The following is a 24560-nucleotide window of genomic DNA, read 5'->3' on the forward strand; positions in this document are numbered from 1 at the left end:
CTCAACAAAAACATTTATTAAACACTTCACCAATCTGCACTTGTATACTTAAATAAAAAATGTATAATGTAAAAAAAAATTGTATAAATAAGGTATAAAAAATATTAAATAAACGAAACAGGTATAAGAAAATAAACTTTTCAGTGAAAATATTAAATTTAGTGCACTTAGCATTTATCAAACTTCTGAGAACACAAACACACAAACTTTCATAAATAAAATAAATTAACAATTTTAACAATAGTATGATCCATACAGAAAGTGACATGTTTAATTAATTAATCTCAACACTGTGTCCTCCTAACTCCTGTTGAATCACATAAGACTAGGGCTGTCTAAAATAAATTATTGTTCACTTTGTTTGTTAGATCATTGTTAATTTATTGAAGTGTTTTATCTGTTTTGGGGATCCTAAACATAGCCTACTGTTACTACATGTCCTGTTGCATTCATTAAGATCTCATCTGAGCAGATTTCTATCATTCAAACAACTCTGAGTTGTAATTTAAAACTCGTCCAGCCAATTTAATAAAATTAAGGGTTTTATTCGTGTTCGAGTCCATAAATGCAGTTAATGGATACAGGCATGGAGAACTAAAGGCTCTGTTAGAATGATGAATTTGCAAAGAATGGTGGTGATGGGGATGTGGAGGGGCGATGCACTGGCAGGAACAATATTTTACTCATTAGCCTAATTGTGTATTACTTCAATCACCCTCTATTAATCACAATTTAAATCTAGGCTATATGATCCCAACCGCCCAATCCATGGATTAATCACAGGACCCCAGATACAACTATATTATTCCTCTTTATCTTCTCTCCCTTTTTTCCTCTCTCTCCCTTTCTCTCTCTCTTTCTCTCTGTTATGCCTCTTTGTTTACATGCCAGGGGTGAAAAGACTTCCGCAAAGGATACATCGATGTATCCTCGATTACAGCTCCTCTGGGGACACTGACAGGTGTCTTGCTACGGGCACGAGTAAGTGCAGTGCCAAGTTTGACGTTGTTTGGATTAGAAATACAAAAGATATTGTTAAATCTATATTGGTAAAAGAAGCACACATTGGCTTTTGCCGCTCTAGCCGCTTGCCACTCCCTCTCACAATGCATGCACTAAACCTGTTTGAGTTGTGACTCACTCGGATCTTTCACCCGACTCTTTAAATTAACTCATGAGTCGCTCATACTACACGAGACAACACCGTCTCTCTCTCTCTCTCTCTCTCTCTCTCTGCGCACACACACACACACACACACTACACAGACACACACACACACACACATACACACACACAAACAGTCCGGTTCTGGTGGTGATTAACACCGTTATGTGCTGTTTAGCGCTCATACGACACACTACAAAACTTTCTCTCTCTCTCTCTCTCTCTCTCTCTCTCTCTCTCTCTCTTTCTGCGCACTCGTGCACACACTAGCTAAGTTTCCATCCACTTGTCAATCGAATTATCTGACGTTCGGTAAAAAAACTCATGCGAATAAAGCTGGTGAAAGTGCGTTTCCATCCAACAGCTTTAAAGCGAATAAAAACCTGTGCGTAATGACGTCACATGCTGTTTTGCGATTAAATTGGTATATCGAATTGATTTGAGACATTTTATGGTGTTTCCATTCATTTTTTAATTGAATCGCACAAGATTCAAGCGAACTTTTGCGAACAAAGTTTTGCTAGACAAAAGTAGTTGTTAATATTAGAAGCCAAGCTATAGCGTAAGCTCCGATGGACCGTTGGCTGAGGATATGATCCAGCTCATCAAAAAGGTGGAACTTGCCTTATATTTTCCCTCTGGCACCGCTGCAAGACAACTCTCTTTTTTGAGCCGTGTATCGCTGTTTGAGCGCCTTCCATTTACTCCGCAGGACGTCTCACGGCTTGTCGTAAGGGGACATTCTAAAACGCTTAACGTGAAACTTAACATAGTTTATATACAAAACGTCAATAATCATCACCAGTATCATGGTCATATCTTGTCATAAACACTTAAGCCTGTCAAAAAACTAAATCGAAATCAACGATTATAAGTTATCTCACGTTAATGTGTTCGATAACGTCCATAATATGACATTGGGTTAGATTTGACCGTTTTAAGTGGTTATGATGAGCAATATAGAAGAGGATTTTTTGGTGATGATTGATCGTTGTTTAGGTACATTAAACCATGTTAAGCTTTTTCACATTAGGACTTATAAAGCCAATGAGAACCGTGGAGAGTCAACCCCCAGCTGCTCCGCTGCCCTGAAGCAGAAACGCTTTATGTCAGATAACGTCCATAATAATTGGACTTTGGGTTAGATTATTTGACAGTTTTCCGTGGTTATGATGGGTAATATGAGAGAGAAATTTGGTGATTATTGATCATTGTTTAGGTACATTAAACCACGTTAAGCTTTTTCCTCGCCATATTAATACGGCCACTGATGAAGAAAATATTAACGTGAGATAACTTCTATAATCGTTGGATTTCGATTTAGTTTTTTTGACAGGCTTAAGTGTTCATGACAAGATATAACCATGATAAATCTGGTGATGATCATCGTTGTTTAGATACATTAAACCACGTTAAGCTTTTTCAAGTTAGCGAAGCGTTTAATGTCCCTGTCGTAACTGTTGGTCATTTCCTTCGCGTGCTCCTGATAAATGATGGCGTTTCATAGATTTTTGCCATCTAAAATAGCTGTTATATTTTTCTGGTAAATTAAATTAAAAAAGTATCTCGTCTCCTCGTTTGTCCACTTACATCTGTTTTTGTTTTGCAAACAGAGCGGAAATACTGGTGAACTGAGAAGAAAGGAACTTCTTATTCTTCGTTTTATTGCGGGTTGCAACCATAAAATGACCTAAACCTTAATGGCAATTCATTATTTATTCGGCAAATAACGTTTCCATCAGCGTTTATCGCATAAGCCGTATATCGATCAAGAGAAAATCCGATGAGACCGAACGTATTTCATTTGAGTCGATATTCATGAAATTCAGTCGGATTTTACTGTTTCCATAAGGCATTTTTCATTCGATATGAAAACGATGGAAACATAGCTACACACACACACACACACACACACACACACACACACACACACACACACACACACACACACACACAAACAGTCCGGTTCTGGTGGTGATTAACACCGTTATGTGCTGTTTAGCGCTCATACGACACACTACAAAACTCTCTCTCTCTCTCTCTCTCTCCGCGCTCGTGCACACACACACACCCACACACACAGGTTCTGGTGGTTGATGAACGCAGATATGTGCTGTTTAGCGCTCAGAATGGGCCGGGTGGGTAGCGTACTGCCATGAGTCCATGACGCTGATTACTCCACATTTTCATTGTGATATTTTGTGATTACATTCTGAATCTGCAACGTTCTCTGTCAGGTAAATCAGTAAGTTAGTAGTAGGGTATACAGGGGAGTTGTATTTGAATTGGTTTGGGGTCCTTCTGTAAGTAATTTTGGGGTAGGCTACAATTTGGTTTTGATGAATTCTACAAGCAGCAATACTACAGGCCAAGCAATCGGCCGTTCCAAACAGGCACATTTTCAACGGGCACTGCACTGAGTGCTCCATCGGATTGATTAAGGGCAGATGGCTCTGTCTTGCATCAGCGGGGGGGGGGACACAACATTGTTTTAGCCTGTGGGGTTCTGCACAACATCGCGCAGGAAAACAGGGTGCCATAAATGTAGTGATGGAGCCAGATGACCCGATGCCCAGAGAGCAGTGTCCAGCACCAGGCCAGCTGACAGTCTTGCCTGGGCCCGGGACGAGATAAGCTTAGATGGGCCCCCCACGCCCAGATCTCTCCTTTTTCCTTGCTCTTCCTCTCCCCTGCTCTTCCTCTCCTGTTCCTCTCCTCTCCTGTTCATCTCCTGTACCTCTCATCTGCTCTTCCTCTCCTGGTCCTCTCCTCTCCTCTTCCTCTCCTGCTCCTCTCCTATGCTCTTCCTCTCCTATGCTCTTCCTCTCCTCTGATCTTCCTCTAATCTGATCTTCCTCTCCTCTCCTCACATCTCTCACTGAAATTAATGTGATCAGTCTCTGATCCATCCTGCTCGAACTCTCCGGAGCGGCGGGCCCCCGCATCTCTCTCTCTCTCTCTCTCTTTCTCTCTCTCACCGGTAGCCTGACTCTGTCCCTCCGTTGCGAGGCAGCGGGGCCTCCGGCATCACTCTCTCTGTCACCTGACAGCAGCTGGATCTCTCCTCTCTGTCTCATCCTCTCTGACGAGAGCTACCAAACTCAACTCTTTCTGTAAAAGACGAACGTGTTGTCTCAGGCTTTTATACAAGCTAATGGACGTTAACATGAGAGCTGGCCTGTTAGCTTACGTTACATGGCTCGTAAACGTTGGCTGCGCTGTTTTTTACCTTGCTCTACGTTGACAGTTCCAGCTTCACCGTCACCACCTTTTTTTTTTTTAATATTTGTTTAGAAAATCTCTAAGGCCTCTATTTTCTTCTTCTCTTTTCCTTCCTTTTCTGAGCACCGGACTTGTGCTGACCGGACATTTTGAGCATACTGAACTTCAAATCTACTGAAAACAACATCAACTTTTCATAAGTGGCCAAACCATTTTTGTGTTGGGGGTGGGGGGGTTCTTGACCACTATTTCAAGGACAATTAGGAAGAAAACAAATAAAAAGCTTTTATGTTACTCAAATATTACATATTTTTTTCCACAAATAGGCCTATTTAAAAAAATGTTTTTCAATTATTCCATAATTTAATGAGGGCCCAGTTCTGGGCCCCCAGTTCTGGGCCCCCCCCTACTGTGGGCCCGGGACAACAGACCCATTTGTCCCCCCCTATCGGCGGGCGTGATGGCTCGTAAACGTTGGCTGCGCTGTTTTTTACCTTGCTCTACGTTGACAGTTCCAGCTTCACCGTCACCACCTTTTTTTAAAAAATATTTGTTTAGAAAATCTCTAAGGTCTCTATTTTCTTCTTCTCTTTTCCTTCCTTTTCTGAGCACCGGACTTGTGCTGACCGGACATTTTGAGCATACTGAACTTCAAATCTACTGAAAACAACATCAACTTTTCATAAGTGGCCAAACCATTTTTGTGTTGGGGGTGGGGGGGTTCTTGACCACTATTTCAAGGACAATTAGGAAGAAAACAAATAAAAAGCTTTTATGTTACTCAAATATTACATATTTTTTTCCACAAATAGGCCTATTTAAAAAATGTTTTTCAATTATTCCATAATTTAATGAGGGCCCAGTTCTGGGCCCCAGTTCTAGGCCCCCTACTGTGGGCCGGGACAAGAACCCATTTGTCCCCCTATCGGCGTGATGGCTCGTAAACGTTGGCTGCGCTGTTTTTACCTTGCTCTCGTTGACAGTTCCAGCTTCACCGTCACCACCTTTTTTTAAAATATTTGTTTAGAAATCTCTAAGGCCTCTATTTTCTTCTTTTTTTCCTTCCTTTTCTGAGCACCCGGACTTGTGCTGACCGGACATTTTGAGCATACTGAACTTCAAATCTACTGAAAACAACATCAACTTTTCATAAGTGGCCAAACCATTTTTGTGTTGGGGGTGGGGGGGTTCTTGACCACTATTTCAAGGACAATTAGGAAGAAAACAAATAAAAAGCTTTTATGTAACTCAAATATTACATATTTTTTTCCACAAATAGGCCTATTTAAAAAAATGTTTTTCAATTATTCCATAATTTAATGAGGGCCCAGTTCTGGGCCCCCAGTTCTGGCCCCCCCCCTACTGTGGGCCCGGGACAACAGACCCATTTGTCCCCCCCTATCGGCGGGCGTGTCCAGCACAGCCCCAACTGGGGGCTATAAGAATGAGACAAGATATTATTCCTCGCTTTTAAAAGGAATAGTGTTATGTTACATGACGATGCACAACATTTTATTTTTATTCATTCTTCAGGTTTTCGTTTCTCTTTTAAAGTGTTGTTAATGGCCACAAGTGAACGATGAAAAAAACACGAGTAAAATAAAAGACACTGCATAAACTCCGCTACTCTGTGTTTATTTAAATATAGGTACAACATGTAGGCCTAAGATATTGCAATGTAAGCCTGTATATTACTATTAAGACTATAGCATACGTCAAGGATGTATAAATTAAATAAACTTCAGCTGGAGTCCGATTTACCACGGCAACACTGTTGACTGCAGGTTAAAATATTGTTCTGAAAAAGAACAGGAAAATGATGAGACCGGCAACAGGTTGTGTTTCCTTCTCTCGCTTCTGCCAGGCGTTATTTTATACGTAAACATGTACTTTAAATATGTTCTCAATTTCACATTCCTTCTCACAAGAACATCAAGTTACCATAATCACCACATAACTTGAATTCAGTTTCCCAAATAAACATCATTTTCAGAATCCATATATTCCGTTTGTCTTCATATCCAAATGAAAGTAAAATACAGCTTTTCCCAAACTTCTTTGGTCTACTGCTTACAGCTTTAATAACTGTACTAATAACTAATAACTGCAGCGTCACTCGTTACGAATAAGATTCCAAACGCACAGGCTGAAAGCTAACATATTAGCAGAATGCTGTTAATTCTATTAACAAAAGAGTACAGCTGGCGGGAGACATTACACAAGCAAAAGTTAACTCTGTACATAATAACAGTATTTCAAACACACACTTGCTTAAACAGCATTTAACATGACAGGGTTTTACGAAATAAAATCACATAGGAGCCTCAAAATAGGACAATATACCCGACTTGGCACCCACGTTCTGTAAGTGAAGCTAGCTTACTCTGCTTTAGCTCTAGCATTCCGACCACGTTACTCTGTGTTCCTCTAAATAACTACCCAGCTAACAAAAATATGTTCTAAGAACATTGTAGGAAGGTTGATTTGAAATGTCCTAAAAACGTTAAAATGTCCAGTTTGCTTAACGTTGCTGGAACGGTATTTTAAGGTTAGAAAAAAGTTCCTGGAATGTTAGCATAACGTTGCTGGAACGGTATCTTAAGGTTAGAAAAACGTTCTTGGAACATTAGCAGAACGTTGCTGGAACGTTAGCATATAGTTGCTGGAACGTCATCTTAAGGTTAGAAAAACGTTGCTGGAACATTAGCATAACGTTGCTGGAACGTCAGTATAATGTTTCTGGAACGTTATCTTAAGGTTTCCATAACGTTGCTGGAAAGTTATTATAATGTTTCTGGAACGTTATCTTAAGGTTTCCATAACATTGCTGGAACATTAGCATAACATTGCTGGAACGTTAGTATAATGTTTCTGGAATGTTATCTTAAGGTTAGCATAACGTTGCCGGAATGTTATCCTAAGGTTAGCATAACATTCCTGGTACATTATCTTAAGGTTAGCAAAATGTTGCTAGAACATTATGTAAGGGATAATGTAGATCGAGGCGGTTGTTATAGCGAATACAACCCCGACAGGGTGATCAGGACCCCGACGCGAAGTGGAGGGGTCTTGAATCAGCCTGAAGGGGTTGTATTCGCTATAACAACCGCCTCGCTCTACATTATCCCGCTTATTACATGGCTACTTACCAAATAAATCAATAATTTGACTAATAACTTGACAAAATATTGATTTAAATGGGAGTTTATTGATTTAAATACGATTGAATTGCTTCCACTAGAGAATATAGTACGTTCCGTCTCTACGGTTGGAATCCTGCGTCCATAGCAACGTAAAAACTCTGTAATGCAATCCTTCGTCTATTAGCTACTCAACACCACCTTACGGGCTGTGGTAGTAGCCGTATATTTTATGAGGTGCTGCCGTGGTGGACAAATGACCCAGCTGCTGTTTTAATCACTGCAGGAATTGACACATTAGCTGAAGCGTTGTAGTGAGCTAGCGGGCTATCGGCTGCTCTAATTTACAGTAAACTGAACATTTATGTTGACGGTGAAGTGAGACACGGTGAATGGCTTCTTTGGGAATATTTATGTGGACGTTTATGTCCTCATTCATCTCGTTTCCTTTTTGCAGAGCCGCTGCATGTTGAAACACCTGTAAGTTAACGTTAAACAAGTTGCAATGTAAGCTAACTAATTAGCGTTGTTGTCCCTACGGCTGTTGCTGCGTAGCTAGCGATCATAGACTGTTTAGAAAGATACTAGCGATAGACCCTCATCAGATCTGTCATTGCTTGAATTGGAGGACAGAAGTTGCTCCACGTTTCCCCACTTTTTGCCACAGCTGATAGGCTAAATTATCCGGACTTCTTTCAGCGGATTGATTGATAGCTGTCCTCCAGAGTGAACAGAACGGCGTCCATGGCAATGCTCTGCTTTTGCATGGCAACGGTGTGTTATCCTTAGCAGCGGTCTGTTATCAAGAAAATAACAGACCGCATTCTACATTAGAATTCAAGCAAGCCATGTAATAACCTAAGGTTAGCATACTGTTGCTGGAACGTTATATTAAGGTTGGTATAAAGGTCAAGAACATTCGTTCCCCAAAAATTGTATTAACAATACAACGTTCAAAGAATGTGTTAGGCTGGGCTGTCCGGATTCAAGAGCAGACACAGAGAAAAAGGTCGGAACAGGTATTGAGGTTTATTGAACACAATGCAGGTTCTTGAAATCCTCTGGGGCTGAGAGCGGGCAGACAGGTGAGAGGCAGGTTCAACAAAAAAAACAAGTTGGCTCAGGCAGGCAGACTGGGCTTCCAGGGCTGAAGCAGGAATCTGGACACAAAAGAAAACACAAAAAGTCAAAAACAAGGCCTGCAACAGGAGTACAATAAAAACCAGTCTTTCAAACCCACTGAGGCTGGCCGTAGCAAGTGTTACCACTTGGGTGAACAGACGATCTGGAAGAGACTGGTTGGAAGGCCGGGGTTTAAGACAGGAGTGGTGATTGCTGGATGTGATTCAGGTGAGCAGGAAGCCACAGGTGTCCTGACGAGGAGGGAGAGAGAGCCAGGAGCGCCACACCCACTCAGCACAGGACAGACAAGACTAACAACAAGGGAGAGGGGAGAGGGAAAACAGACAGCACCATGACATCCCAGCGGGCACCTTGACGTCAATTTGACATCAACAGATAATCAAGATTTTGACCACCATGTATGACATGCATGAATGCATGATGTCATTATATTTTGTAATTATTTCCTTGTGGTTGTAAAGAGGCCCAACAAAGGTATCAATCTGACACGTTTTTTTTTAGTCCCTACATCTCAGTCAATATCATATCATATCGTCTTTGACGTCAATTTGTCTTTTATTTTTGACCTATTTTGTGACGTAATTTTGACGTCATATTGATGTTAAATTGACATCAAATGCCCACTGGGATAACATTTATTTGGAACATTTCAAGAACATAAAAATGTGCACTTTCTGTTATGTTATCATAACAAATTGAAATCATTCATAAAAAGGCCCATGTATAAAAAACACAACAACACATTATCCGTGCAGAAAATCTTTTGTTATTGTGGCCTCCATGTTTTCACCATTGACATATATATCACTATCGCACTTGTAATTCACATGGTTGTGTTAAGAAATATAGTTGAAAGACTGATGTAGAAACATTATTCTTAATATTCTAACCTTAAAATAACATAACATAACAGAAAGTGCACATTTTTATGTTCTTGAAATGTTCCAAATAAACGTTATTTGAATGTTTTATTGTTAATACAATTTTTGGGGAACGAACGTTCCTGAACTTTATACTAACCTTAATATAACGTTCCAGCAACACAATGCTAGCCTTAAGATAATGTTCCAGCAACAGTATGTTGGGTAATATTCTAGCAACATTTTGCTAACATTTTGTACCAGCAATGTTATGCTAACGTTCCAGCAACGTTTTTCTAACCTTAAGATGACGTTCCAACAACGTTATGCTAACGTTCCAGCAACGTTATGCTAACGTTCCAGCAACGTTTTTCTAACCTTAAGATGACGTTCCAGCAACGTTATGCTAACGTTCCAGCAACGTTGTTCTAACCTTAAGATGACGTTCCAGCAACGTTAGGCTAACGTTCCAGCAACGTTATGTTAACGTTCCAGCAACGTTAGGCTAACGTTCCAGCAACGTTATGCTAACGTCCCAGCAATGTTTTTCTAACCTTAAGATGACGTTCCAGCAACGTTATGCTAACAATCCAGCAACGTTATGCTAACTTTCCAGCAACGTTTTTCTAACCTTGAGATACCATTCCAACAACGTTAAGCAAACTGGACATTTCAACGTTTTTAGGACATTTCAAATCAACGTTCCTACAATGTTCTTAGAACATATTAATGTTAATGGGTAACTTAACAAATAATACCAGGACATTCTGAGAATGTTATGAGAATGTTTTTTCTAACATTATGAGAACTTTCATCATTCACAAATAACGTGATAAAGACGTTCCGATAACGTTGTTCTAAGAACGTTTTCTATCAACATTGTGGGAACTTTCATCATTCACAAGAACGTGATAAAGACGTTCCGATAACGTTGTTCTAAGAACGTTTTTTTCCCAAAGTTACAGGAACGTTCTGAAAACATTATTTTAATAAAGTTTTGTACTAACATTTACACAACTTTTGAGGAACGTTAGTGAAAGTTCTGGGAACGTTCCCTGTTAGCTGGGTACTAACTACAATCTTCATCCAGTATAAAACACGGAAATGCATTCATACATTGTACTGATATTATTTTGACCACATATATGTGTGTTTTCGCTTGCAACTAACCTGAAAAAGAACAGAAAAATTATGAGGTTGTGTTTCCTTCACTCGCTTCTGCCAGACTAAAGACAAGAGTTGGCTACAGCCACAATATGCCGTCTCACTGGGAGGTGAAGCCCCCTTGTGGTGGAAATTTGGAATACAGCTTACAAAATGAATTTACACCAAATGAAAGAAATGAGGCCCTTATAAAGAAATATACATATGCCAACTATTCAAAATATACATAATTAAACCAAATAATGTGACGACACATTGCTGGGCGTCACACATCAGTGATCTCTTTCCATTCCGCATTCTTTCTACAGCCTTTGATAACAGTTTTCAGGCTGCCTAATAGTACATACGTTAGTGCGAATGAACCTGAGATATCAGGGTTTCAATCTCCACCTGTGGAAAGTCCCGCTTCTTAGCCAGATTATGTCTCACCATGTTGTAAATAGTACGAGGCCTGAAAACTGAGAATATATTGGGGCGTGAAATTTAAATTACGATCGTTTCCAGCAGCTGCATTTATCAATGTACGACCATTCTTATGCTCTGATTGGTGTGATACGAACGTTTCATGAATGACATGTGAAGCCTGTCGTAAGATGATTTCTGCGCTCATATCTGCGCTGGTTTCTACGTTAGGTTGATAAATGAGGGCCAATGTGACACATGAAGAGACAGTAGCAACAGCTGATAAGATTTGGGTCTTTGGTGACCAGGTCCACCTCACACAAACTTCCTTCTCCCATTCCCTCTCTTTACTACTACTACGAAACACACACACACACACACACACACACACACACACACACACACACACACACACACATACACACAAAGGCAATCAAACACATACATAGTCTAACCAGGACTCAACATAAACTCTTCAAAGCTGCTAGCTTGGCAACCAAGTATGTAGTTTGATTACTGGCTGACTAGATTGGCTAGTTTATTTTGAGTAGCCAGGCTAAGCAGTTCTCATGGCTGTTTGCTGATAATCCAGTGTCTGAAGTAAAGACCTCAAAACATCTCCTGAGAAAATCACACGGTCAACCTAGTCTTGGTTATTTAATTGAGATTTTGTCTTATTTTCCTTACCTTGTCATTCAAGGCCAGGGCAATTTTTGTACGACCAACGTTGTGCTCTCAGATTAACTTGACAAAGTCAATCTGCTGCAGCAGCAGCCTGCAGCTCGTGAGATTTTTTTTTCAAGGCAGTAGAAGGTCTTCTCGAACTTTCACATGCTTCCACATCCCGCGCAACTAAGGATCTCCCAAGGAACATTCATCAAAAAATATAGCCTAAAGGCCATTTTATAGTCGTGCGTAAAATCGATGGCGTAGCCCCGCAGACCCCTGCAGACCCGTCTGCGTCTACGGCGGACCCCGTAGCCTGACACGCACCTCTCGAAAAATGTAACTACACTTGAAAAACAACGATGGATCAAGTTGAGGAGCCTCTTATAGAAGAAGTAAGTACGACCATCTTTATAACTCGTCTTCGGTGCACTACAAAGATTGCCAGATGGCAAATAATTCATGGGGGGACATTTCACAAAATGTTGGACTGGACATCACGGAATGCATGAAGTGGTGGAAAAGCCTGCGGGACAAATTTGTTCGTCTCCGCAAAAAGCTGGCGCCAAGAAGCGGTGACCCAGGTGTCAAAAAGGTGCCTGCTTTATACCATTTTCTGTCCTGGCTGGCACCCCATGTCAAGCACCGGGACACAGAGTCGAATTTCGAATCTAAGGTAAATATAAGTTAATTGTTTACCTCTGTTTTGTGTGGGCTACTAAGCTAGCTAGCTAACAATGCTATCAGGTTGTCCAAATACATGTCGCCATGTTACATGCCATGTTAGTCTGTAACGTCTGTGCAAACAAAATGTAACATAACATAGCATGCTGAAAATGTTGGTTTGATATACTGTTTTTATAACTCTAAGTTCGTTGTTTACCTCTGTTTATGTGGGCTACTAAGCTAGCTAACAATGCTATCAGGTTGTCCATATACGTGTCGCCATGGTACATAGTACAGTCTGTAAATGTTGTTGTGATATGCTGTTTTCATAGCGCTGCTAATTCCATATCTTATAACAGACTTCTGGTCGCACTGTCTCATCACACTGCATAGACCACAAATGTAATTACCTGCACAGACAAAGACCAACCAACTCTCTCTTTGTCTTTCAAAGGAACAGACCTCAACAACATCCTCAGATTCCGACTCTGTGCCATCCACTTCACCTACTGAGCCATCCTCAGTGCCCCCCCAGCCACCAGCCTCACTTGCACAGCCATTGTCTACCCAACCACCACCTGTGCCTGCTGTGTGTGGGTCCCCACTTTCAATGCTGCCAGAGTCACCTGCAGGGCTCTCAAGTGTCACGCATTGAGCGTGACAGTCACTCATTTCGGTCTTTTGTCACGCACTCCCGCCACACATTGTATTTCTCACGCGGAAAAACTATTTATGATAAATTGAATATGCCAAAGTGACCCAAATTTCTCTGGCCACACCGCTCTTACTATGGAACCGGCAGGAATCAAGCGCGTCTCCCCTGGAGTTCTCAGTTTAATGCTCCAAATTTTCTGGGGGAGGACCCCCAGACCCCCCCACATCATAAGTCACCATGCGTAAATTTAATATATACTTTGTATTTTGTTGAATTGTCAGTGCCATGTGTCAAATCTTTACTAATAATATTAATGAAACACCCCTATTCCTGCGACTCGTCCAACCCGCCACCAATCAATTTTTTTTTTGGGGGGAGATGTCACTCTTGCCTGTCTTCAAAACTTGAGAGCCCTGCACCTGTGTCCCGAGTGGGGTTGAAATGGAAGAGGAACCCGGATGCAGATGGCGCCGCTACATGAACACCGGATGGACCTCCAAGGAAGCTGGTGCAGGACACCGGCGATGAGTGCAGCAGATTTAGCCAGACAGTTGCTGATCTGCTACGGAGGGTGCCAGAGGGCCGGAGGTCTGATGTCATGTTCAATGTGCACAAGATGCTGTATGACAGCAGACAGCCGCTTGACTGAACATTTGCACCCTTGTGCAGCAAGACTGAACATTTGCATCCTTCTACTGACTCAGTGCACTTTTTTAAATAGTTAAAATTTTCATATGTTAAAGTTGTGTGTTGTTTTTTACTTCTTTTACTTAAACTGTTGTTGTTTGTTTTTGGCACTTAACTTATTTTTACATTAATAAATCCAAGTTTGTTTTGAAATAAGGGGATAACATTCATGGTTACATCTTGGTATCATAATCAGAAAAAGCTTCATTGCCAAGTACGTTTTTTACATGAGGAACTTAAGAACCTGGTGTTGTATGTACATGTCACACATTCTCTAAATCTAAGAAGGTTAAAATCAAGTATTAGAATATAAACAAAGTATAACATATATACACAGAGCAGTACAGCAGATTACAGTGTAGGAGCCAGAGGTGGAGTGTGTATATCCAATCCGTTCTCATTCAGAACTCGTAAAATAAGTACGTTCGGGCAGTGGCCTTCAGCGTCTGATGCGACGAAAAAGGCACCCTTCGGCGTATTTGTGTAACGTACTGGGGAGAGCCGCAGTTGGATGAGATTTAGCGAGTGGTAATGGGTAAAACACCGGACTTTCACTCAGGAGACTTGGGTTCGCGCCCCGCGTGTGGCGTTTTTGTTTCCCCGTCTCCGGCGTGTGTTTCCCGGCTTTCCCCGTTGTTTTTCTCCTAAACCCAACCTCCGCGATTCCGTTATTGTCGCGCTTCAGCCGCGGCCGTCTCCTGGCGTGTGATGCGTCCTCCCCCGCTTGCTGGAGTCGCTTTATAGAGTCGCTTTTTTCTTTCCTCCCGCGTGTCACAGAACCGTACGCCCACCCACGACCCTTTCCTAAACCCAACTGTCCCGACCAAGCGCGTCAAAAGGGATGGCAATAGTGGCGACCAAGCACGTTTACATGAGACGCTAAAGGAGACTTTTAACGTCAATAAGAACGAGAAAGGCTCCTGACCGAACGTCCTTATTTTATGAGTTGGGTGTGAGAATGTGTTGGTATATCTCATTGACCAAGTGTGCCACAGCACACTACATCATCCTGCCATGGCACAGTTCCATGTGGAGACTGAAAAAAAGCCTTCAGGTCATTCCGAACAGCTATGGCAGCTCGGATGGAACGGGCCCTGGACATCCGTGTTGGATCTACAGGGGCAAAGTTTGTGTTGTCTGCCACCATTCTGCGCCACTCTCCAGGCTGCACCGTTCCATCAGAGTCACAGTCTGCAAAATGTGGGGGTACGTATCGGCTCCCTGGGGTGATCGCTTCGTCTGTGTAGGTGAGGTAGTTGTGCAGTACCACACAGCCATGATGCCAAAGGTATTTTCAATCACCCGCCTTGCTCTGGAGTGGCGGTAGTTGTAGATTTGTTTGTCCCTGGTCATGTTCACTCCTGTTAGGAAAACAGAGTATTAATCACTGTACCACAATCAGAATCAGCTTTATTGGCCAGGTTTGCGTTAACAAACAAGGAATTTGACTCCGGTAATCTTTTGCTCTCAAAGTACAACACTGACTTAACATATAAAGAACAATGAGTAAAAAACAGAATGAACAGTAAGAAATATATAACCAAAAAAGAATACTGTTAAGTATGCAGTATAACAATGCAATTTACAAAAAATATCCAATAACTGAGAGGGATCAATCAATCATAAGGTATAACAAACATGTTATGAAGCCACAATGTACTATGCTTTAATTAATTGTATTTACATACCTGGAAAAGGACGCATGAGATTGCAGTGTAGGGGGAAGGCAGCATCAGTAACGATAACATGGGGGATTTGGACTCCGGTCCCAGGAAGTTGAGCTGGTTGGGGTAGATTCAACTGGTGGTCCAACAGCATCGACCCAAATGCACTCTCTTTGAAAATGCCACCATTGCTCTGCCTTCCATATCCTCCCACGTCCAACCATCGTAAACCGATACCTGGCATCACATGTTGCCATTGGAACAATGGAGTGAGCCCCTTTGTAATTAAAATAGTCACATTTGGTGGTGCCTTAACGTTAACGTGTTTCCCGTCGAGGCTTCCAACGCAGTTCGGGAAGTTCCAAAGTCGACAAAAATCTGAAGCCATGGCTTCCCACTGGTTGGTTGAAAGGCAGGGCAAATATTCGGGCTGCAGTGCAGTCCACAGCGCTTTGCAGACCTCCGATACTATGGAGGACACTGTGCATGCAGCCATTTTGTAGCCCAACCCTGTGATCTGTTGGCTTGCACTGGAAGATAAAATCTTCAAAGTCACGGCCAGTCTCTGAGCGACGTCAGTAGGCATACGGTGTGTGCTCTGATGGTGTATTAGAGGTTTTAAACAACGAGCAGATCGTGAAATTGAACAACCGTAACAAATTCGCCCATCGTTGGCCTCTCTTCGTTCACTGGTCGTACATACCAACTTCGCCGACGTCTTCTTTTCCTTCTGCGATTTAACATTTGCAATAAAATCATTTGTTGTTCAATGTCGATCATCTCCAGCTCCAACAACACTCTCTCTCTTTCGCTCGCCATTTCCGGAAATGAAAAAAGCGGAAACAAAACCAACTATCAAAGAGTTTCATGATTGATGCTCCAGAAACCACACACCCTCTAGCGTCCTGGCGGTGAAATACACCGCGTTGCAAAGAAATACGTTCAACCCCGACGCAGAACTCCGAAAGGGTCACGACGCCGTAGGAGCTACGCCGTAGGAGCTACGCCGGAGCTACGGCGTAGAGTTGACGCACAACTGTAAAATGGCCTTAAGCCTACCTAGATGTGCGAGCGGTGCTCGATGGTCAACTGACAACGAGATTAAGCAGCTGAACAAGAATACAGCCGTGTTCCGATTGTTCTCATCTCAGCTCCGCCGAGACAAAATAGACATGCCATTTAAAAAATCTTTCATTTATTGTCAGAAATATCATGTTTTCAAAAGCATCAATTTCATAAAATTTCATGAAAAAATTCCATAATGTTTCCAGTAGGCAACTGACTGCAAGCAGGCACATCCGGACACAAACGTGCAGGCTTATGTTCCGGGGCTGAGCCCCGGAGAGCACCGGCCCAATTTAACCACTGCCTGTATGCAAAAATATTAAAATACACCATTTTTAGAATAACTAAATATTTAGAATAGCGAAAATAATATTTGTATATTTGTAATGCATAAGAAAAACTGCATGATTTTTGTCTCAAACTGGATCGGATTAGCATTACAGAGAGACCCAAAGAAACCATTTTCACGGTTGGTATCAATGGATGCCTTATGTCATCTTGTTTAATATGATACTGTAAGATGAGATTTATCTTGTGACTATTTAGTTAACAGATGACCTTTTTAGGCTTACTGAAATAAGTCACATATTTTCATTAATTGTAGCTTCATAATGTATTCTGTTCCTTGAGTTAACAAGGGAACTATCTAACCTGTTATGCCCTGCCTGTAATTCAGTAACAGGTATGTTGGCGGAGGGATATGATGTTGAGATGATGAAGCATGTTTTGTGGTTAGTCTTGAGTTGTCCTACACTTGAGTGGTGTCATTAAAGTGAACAAAGTTTTACAGTCAAAGCTGTCTCCGTGCTCTTTCTCTATCCACGGCCCGAAAGTATATATATTTAATAACGACGAGTTAATAGTTAACGCTAACAAGAACTAGCGTTACAATACCAATTTCTTTACTCCAGTTCAAATACAGCCTGATAACAACAGTAGTATTGTCCGAGATTGCGACGGTCTGGCTGCTCTCTAAGGGTTAACACTGGTCTGACACTATGAGCCAATCAGCTGGCCAGTCCACCTGGAATTCTCTGGGTGCGCTCAATGGCCAGTCCGGGCCTGGACTTTAGGTTGCTTCCTCTTGAGCAACAGACAACAGACATTATCACAGGCCGAGACCCTTAAAGAGACACTGACAAGACCTTTCTTTTTAATTTAGACTAGTTTGCTACTTAACTCATTATGGCTACCATAGTCTCACTGTTACATGATGTAGGTCACGATCAAGCACTTAAAATGATGTATTGAATGTGTTTGCAGATTGTGATGCTGAACTCTCTGTCAGACCTGCATGGCTATGTAGATAAAAGCCAGTTAACCCGGGAGCTAGGAGGAAGCCTGGAGTACTGTCACAGTCAGTGGATACACCACCGAACTGTGAGTCATACAGTACTAAATACTGTATACCATAATTTTAATACTAGTGACTTGACAATTTCCAAAATGAAGTTGCATTCTAGGATGATGCAGAGTCACTTGTGGATCTTTTTCTCTAGGCTGTAGAGAACTTTGCCATGACAGTGAAAACCACAGCACAGATGTTACAGAAGTTTGGGACAGACCTGGCAGAGACAGAGCTGCCTAATGATGTCCAGTGCACCAAAGACCTGCTCATAGCACACACTGACAAACACAACAACCTCAAGGTGATTTAGTAGATTTAATACACCAACACATGCTAACACAGGCAGTATATGCATGCATGACAACTTGGGCTGTCAGTCGATTAAAATATTTAATCGCAATAAATAGCATGATTGTCTGTAGTTAATCATAATTTATTGCCAATCAATCACACATTTTTTTTTTATGTTTAAAAAACCTTAAAGGGCAACTACCATTTTTTTCAACCTGGACCCTATTTTCCTATGTTTTTGTGTTTAAGAGACTGATGGGGACAACAATCTTTGACATTGGTCCAGTATTAAGCAAGTTTAAGTTAATAGGGCAATTGTCCAGCTTGTATCTACCTTCACAAAAGTGCTCGTTTTGCCATTCATCCTTTCCATAATGTTGTCAGATACTTAGAATATTAAGGTAAAGGTAAAGGTGAAGGTAAATACAAGCTGGACAAGTGCCCTATTAACTTACATTGTAGCTTGTTTTGCTGCTGCCGACTGCAGCAAGCTTGCTTAATACTGGACCAATTTCAAATATTGTTGTTCCCATCAGTCACTTAGACACAAAAACAGAAAAAATGGGTCCAGGTTGATTAAAAACGGTAGTTACCCTTATGCACAACAATTTGTTCATAGATAGATGTTCCAGTAATAGGTGTGAATAGGACCTTGAACACACACATTTGTCTGCTGTTTTAAAGGTGATATTTATGTTATTTCCAATGCTTCTATGTCTTGAAACCAGGATGAACTGAAGCTAGCTTTGAAGCAGGGCACCACCTTGTTAGATTGTATCAAGGAGCAGGCAGCCAAGTCAGAGAACCACAAACTGAACCCAGATGAGATGGAGAACCAAACAACTGTGGAAAGGTGACAAAGCTTTTCTTCTATATTATATAATGCATCTCAGTCTATATTATGGCAATGTTGTCCCATAGTGACTCAATATGTTTGTAATGAAGTTCCTGTTGTGTGTTTCAGGCTCCTAGCCCAGCTGGATGAGACAGAGAACGCCTTCGAACAGTTCTGGTGTAAACACCATCTGAAACTGGAGCAGTGTCTGCAGCTACGCCACTTTGAACAGGACTTCAGAGAGGTATATCTGTAGCTCTGTCTGTCTATGTCTCTGTCTGCCTGGCCTGCAACCTTTGGATCTCGTCTGTTTCTCTTCTTCATACAGCTTCAAAAACTACTTGCAATGACTCTGTTTACCGTCCTTCCAGACACCTCATGTTCAAAAATGTTCTCGGAGTTTGCATTATGTCTACCATTGATCATATGATATGATCATTTGAAGTCTGGAGTCTGGATATGAGAAAATAAATATTATTCCAGCGTGGATAAGTGGGTAACATAATGATTTTCTCAGTCTTTTATATTCTGTCTGTCCCCTCTTTGGTTCTCCAGATGAAAGTGTCTCTAGACAGTTTGATGGACAGTCTAACCAGCCTACCAGATACCGGGGATTGTGTGGCCAGAGATGAACACCTGCTAAAGGACCTGAAAAAACTAGAGGAGAAGGCTCTGGTCAGTCAACAAACACACACACACACACACACAGCCACATATAGGCTAGAGGAGAGAGAGAGAGCCTATAGGAGAAGGATCGCTTTGTGACTGGCACGGAGAAATACGTGCCCGGTGTGTTTTCACTGTCACAGTAAAAGACGGCTTACTGCTGCGATGCGGAATGATGTGCTAGCAAAACTGCACGAAGGACACCAGGGTGTGGAGAAGTGCAGAAGCCATGCACGTCAGTTTGTGGCTTGGACTCAGTCAGCAAGTGAACTATATGGTGCTCAACAGAGCATGCATACAAGAGCGGAGAAAATACAAAGAGCCACTCATGCCATCAGAACGCCCTGAAAGACAAAAAGAAAGCAAAAGTTGGGGGCAGACCTGTCTCCGACCTGGTCAATATGATACGATAAATGTAACTGTAGGAAGCTCACTCCCTCATACAGTAGGCTACACATCAAATATGGTAAGAACAGCTGATTTCTTAGGCCACCGTAAATGGCTTCAGTGTCGCTCCGTATAGTATTCTTTTGAAGATACTGAACAAAATGTTGAAACACGCGGCCCGTGGAGATATTAAGCAGCATATGCTCCATGGCGGAGACGCCGCTGTAAAGGACCAAGGTGGCCGATATTGGTAAAATATTTGCGGATGGACATATTTGATGGAGTTGCTGGAGATTGAGGGAGAAATTGAGATTAAGCGTGCACACAGAACCACCGACTAGCAGGCCCAGACAGGAGGCAGACCCAGGACCATTCTGCCGAGATTCTTAAGAGCTTAAGGGACCTGGTGTTGCGGGCGGATAGAAGCAAGTGCAAGCTGAACTGGCAAAGCAACAACATAATGCTTTTCCTGGATTACTCCAAAGTCACACAGATGAAGCGTGACAGGTTCAAGGAGTGTAAGAAAAAGCTTCATTAGAGAGAGGTGAGATTCAGAATCCTGTAACCTGCAAAACTAAAATAGATGGCAATGATGGAATTAAGACATTTGAATGCCCACGAAAGGCGATGGCATTCATAAAAATATGAATTGATTTGTTGGCGCAATGTGGGATTTGCTTTTATGTGATGATGGCTGCCCCTGTTTACTTTTTTTTCTCGGCTTTCTCTTGGACTGGCGCTAATATAGGTCACCGGCTGGGACCCTACTTGGACATATTTACTTATATAAAAAAAAAAAAAAAAAAACTTTGAAGGGAGTTGATATTTTAATTTTAATATATAGTTATGTCGTCTAACTTAAGCTTTATATGTTTCTACTCCTGGAATGTCAATGGGCTGGGGAATCCCATCAAGGTTATGTCCAGTCTTAAATAACACAACCCGGTCTCACGGCAGTTCGTGTACATGTCCACGTTATTCTTAATCTATTGATACGTGTTCACGGAGATGTTTTTCTCATTTTTTACGTGTAACTGTCACGTTATTTTTTACGTGTAAATGTCACATTATTTTCTTGGGGAAAGGACGCCGGGAGGCGGCCGAAAAGGTCGCTCCATAAGCCGGGAGGCGTCCGAAAAGGACGCTCCATAAGCCGGGAGGCGCCCACGAGACGGCCCGCGAGGCGGCCCACTGGGGACGCCCCACAATAACGGGATGGCGGAGGTTGGGTTTAGGAAAAAACTTACGGGGAAAGGGCGCCTTAAACGCCGGGGAAAGGGTGCCTTAAACGCCGGGGAAAGGGCGCCTTAAACGCCGGGGAAAAGGCGCCTTAAACGCCGGGAGACGCGCCACAGTAACACGCGGGACAAAACGCCACACGCAGGGACGCCATCTCCGGGAAACAAAGCGCCGCAAACGGGACGCGATCCCCGCTCGCCCGGGTGAAAGTCCTGTGTTGTTTGACACATCCACCACCCCGACCAACATCCCTATGCGGATTTTCGGCTTTTTATATTACTCCCTACAATTTCGTGCTGTGGCCACAAAATATGCTTCCCATTGAAATACATTACTTCACATTTTCGTGTTGTCCACCACGTAAAAAACGACAAAAACGTCTCCGTGAACACGTATCAATAGATTCAAATAACGTCACATTTACACGAACTTCCATGAGACCGGGCTGAATAATAACAACATGATGTGATATTTTTGCAAGAAATGCATAAATCTAGTCGATACACTGATTAGCAAGGACCTGCAATTTAAATTAATTAAACAAATTAAGGATAATTCTGGAAAGTTATAATTCTGGCTGAAATACAAGGGCAAGAACTAATTCTGGCTAACATATATGCACCTAATGTAGATGATCAGGCATTTTTTTATAGATTTGGAAAAGAAATTACAAGCTGTAGGGAACTACAATATTGTTCTAGGGGGCAGTTCTGGACTAAAGTGGGGTTGCAGCACGCGTTTTCGCTAGATACATAAAACAGAGGGAATTCCACTATCTCCACTATTTCTGCAGTTAAATCCAATTCTGGAGCTGTTTTTACAGCAACTGTAGATATTAACAAGATTTTTAAAGAATTTGACAATGATCTCTATAGGTCATTATTTACCTCTACTAATGAAGAAATGTGTTCCTTTATAGAGCAACTAGGGCTTCCTAAACTGACAGAAGAGCAAAAAGAACTCCTTGACGCTGATTTGACTATAGAGGAAATTAAAAAGGTAACGGGGGCCCTGCCTGCAGGCAAGGCCCCAGGCCCAATTTTTAGGAATTTTGCAACTGAACTGGCTCCACTTCTGTTAGAGGTATATAGAGAGGCAGAAAAAATTAAAGGATGTACATCTATTTCTAGTAGACCCCAAAAGTACAAATATGAGGATAATAGGGCCTCTTTAAATCAACAACAATCTTCACACTAAACTGAAAAAGGCTGTTGCTGCTATTTTGTTAATTCTACAGGAAAAAAACTGCATAAATAATGAAAACATTATCATTAGATGAAGAGCCTACTAGTTACTGTTTAGGCAGGACACCTTTTTCATGTGGTGGTCAATTATGAGAGTTTGGTCTATTTTACTTCCATGTCTTCTTTTACTCTAATGGAAAGAAAACTTCCAATATACACATTTAGATCTTGTTTGTTTCATGCCTACTACCCTCCACCTGTGTGCATCTAGATTTCTTCTAAATTAACCAAACCAGCTAATCTGCATATTTAAACATACATTTTCAGGGGAAAAGACTCTTGATGTCATTAACTGAGGAAGTTCTGTGGTGATATGTTTAGCTATTTTGTTTATCCTATTCACCTGCAATGCCTGTCAAATGTATGCAAATTAGCGCATTAGTTAAAGGTGCAATATGTAATATATTTACTGTATTAAATTCAAAAATTATCACAACACGGGCGCCTGGGTAGCTCACTTGGTAGAGAACATGGCCATATAAAGAGGCTTAGTCATGGATGCAGTGGCCGTGGGTTCAACTCCGACCTGCGTCCCTTTGCTGGATGTCATTCCCCCTCTCTCTCCCATTTCAAGTCTAAGCTGTCCTGTTGGAAATAAAGGCCTAAAATGCCCAAAAGATTTTTTTCAAGAATATCATCAGATATTAAGGAAACATGCTAAGCTGAAATACTATCTTTTCTGACAACAATGCTAAAGCCAGTATTTTCTCCTTTGAAATTTCCGTTCCGTGATGCAATGTCTGTTTGTGTTTTGGCCTGTGTTGTTGTTATCAAATTGCCAATTTGACAACCAGGCCGGGTTGCCAGATATACCTGTAAAAGTGCATACCCAGTGCGCTACAGCGGTAGTACAGTCATGGAAGCAGCAAACAAACAAACGGGATCAACGGAGATAGATTCTACCCACCCTAAAATAACCTTGGCATGTTTCTAACATTTGCATGACCAAAACCCAGATAAATATTGGAGATGCATTTGAAAGATGGAGACAGCTTTGAGCCCAAAAGGAAGCAAGGGTGGCTAACAGGTTAGCATTAAGCTTTAGGCTAATTTATCACAGGATTATACTAGGGACGGGCATTTTAAGTCATTTCAACATTTGTGTACTCACACTGAATTAAATAGAGTAGCCTACTTAAGTTGGTTACTTGCAAAAACAATTGAGACCAGCCAGTAAAGTGATCTTGACTGGTCTTGGCTAAAGCCGCCATGCTAACACACCCAAACTGCTAACGTTACCAGAGGACCAGGCAAGCGGGGCCGCAACTGTTTAAAACGTGTAGCCTGTTCAGCGGCCGTAGCCGACAAACGGTGAGTAATTTTAAGCCAAGAAAGAGTGGCTGTAAATCAGGTAGAGAGGACCGTGAGTTTGCGCTGTTTTTAGCGGTTGTTGATGTAATTTTAAGCCGATACAGTGTGTCTGTTTCAAGTTAAAACAACATAACCATATTTATAGTGGAGATAGTATGGGTGCTTGGGTGGGACCACCCCAGGGCCCTGTGCAAAATAGGGGCCTCTCTGCTGATCTTGCGTCACTTGACATAAAATGGCCACTAGTGAAGTGACAAGCCACAGATTAATGGCTAAAGGAAGCCTATTACTGCCCAAAGTCTAATGCTGTAATACTCCACCTCTTCTTATCAAACGTAATAGTCACTTAACTCATGGTTACAAATGTAAACCAGCACAACAATGACAATTACCAGGCAACAAAACACTACATTCTAAACACACGTTTAATAAGCGGAATTCATAAAGTTACATTTGTATTTCGAACAAACTGCAAACTTTTCAGCAAATTTTAACACAACTCTATTTACCGCCTTGCATCATGGGAATTGGCCAGCCAATGAACCAATTGCACCTGACTGCAGTACGCAGATCGGGATTGGGCTAAATGTTGGCGGAGCTAAACGTTTGACTTTTGAAAAGAACTTTCCATTTCAATTTGAGAAGAGTGAAATTCACAAGTTGTTGACAGGTACTCCCTCCGCCGGGCACCAGTGCTTTCTTGTTTGCCACAACATGTGTTATATTTTAGTAGAAATTTG

The 24560-nt window shown here is 41.7% G+C and overlaps 1 protein-coding gene across 7 annotated transcripts in view; it reads left to right on the forward strand.

Annotated features, from left to right (window-relative positions):
* Positions 1 to 24560, forward strand: part of mcf2l2 (MCF.2 cell line derived transforming sequence-like 2) — a 376220-nt gene that overhangs the window by 126829 nt on the left and 224831 nt on the right. For all 7 annotated transcript variants that reach the window (XM_039810745.1, XM_039810749.1, XM_039810748.1 and 4 more), the window contains exons 6-10: positions 17763 to 17879; positions 17999 to 18148; positions 18867 to 18991; positions 19103 to 19217; positions 19529 to 19648. In XM_039810745.1, the coding sequence (XP_039666679.1) occupies positions 17763 to 17879; positions 17999 to 18148; positions 18867 to 18991; positions 19103 to 19217; positions 19529 to 19648 (627 nt within the window). The remainder of the gene's footprint in view (positions 1 to 17762; positions 17880 to 17998; positions 18149 to 18866; positions 18992 to 19102; positions 19218 to 19528; positions 19649 to 24560) is intronic.

The sequence above is a fragment of the Perca fluviatilis genome, chromosome 9 (genome assembly GCF_010015445.1).
Source record: "Perca fluviatilis chromosome 9, GENO_Pfluv_1.0, whole genome shotgun sequence".
NCBI lineage: Eukaryota > Metazoa > Chordata > Actinopteri > Perciformes > Percidae > Perca > Perca fluviatilis.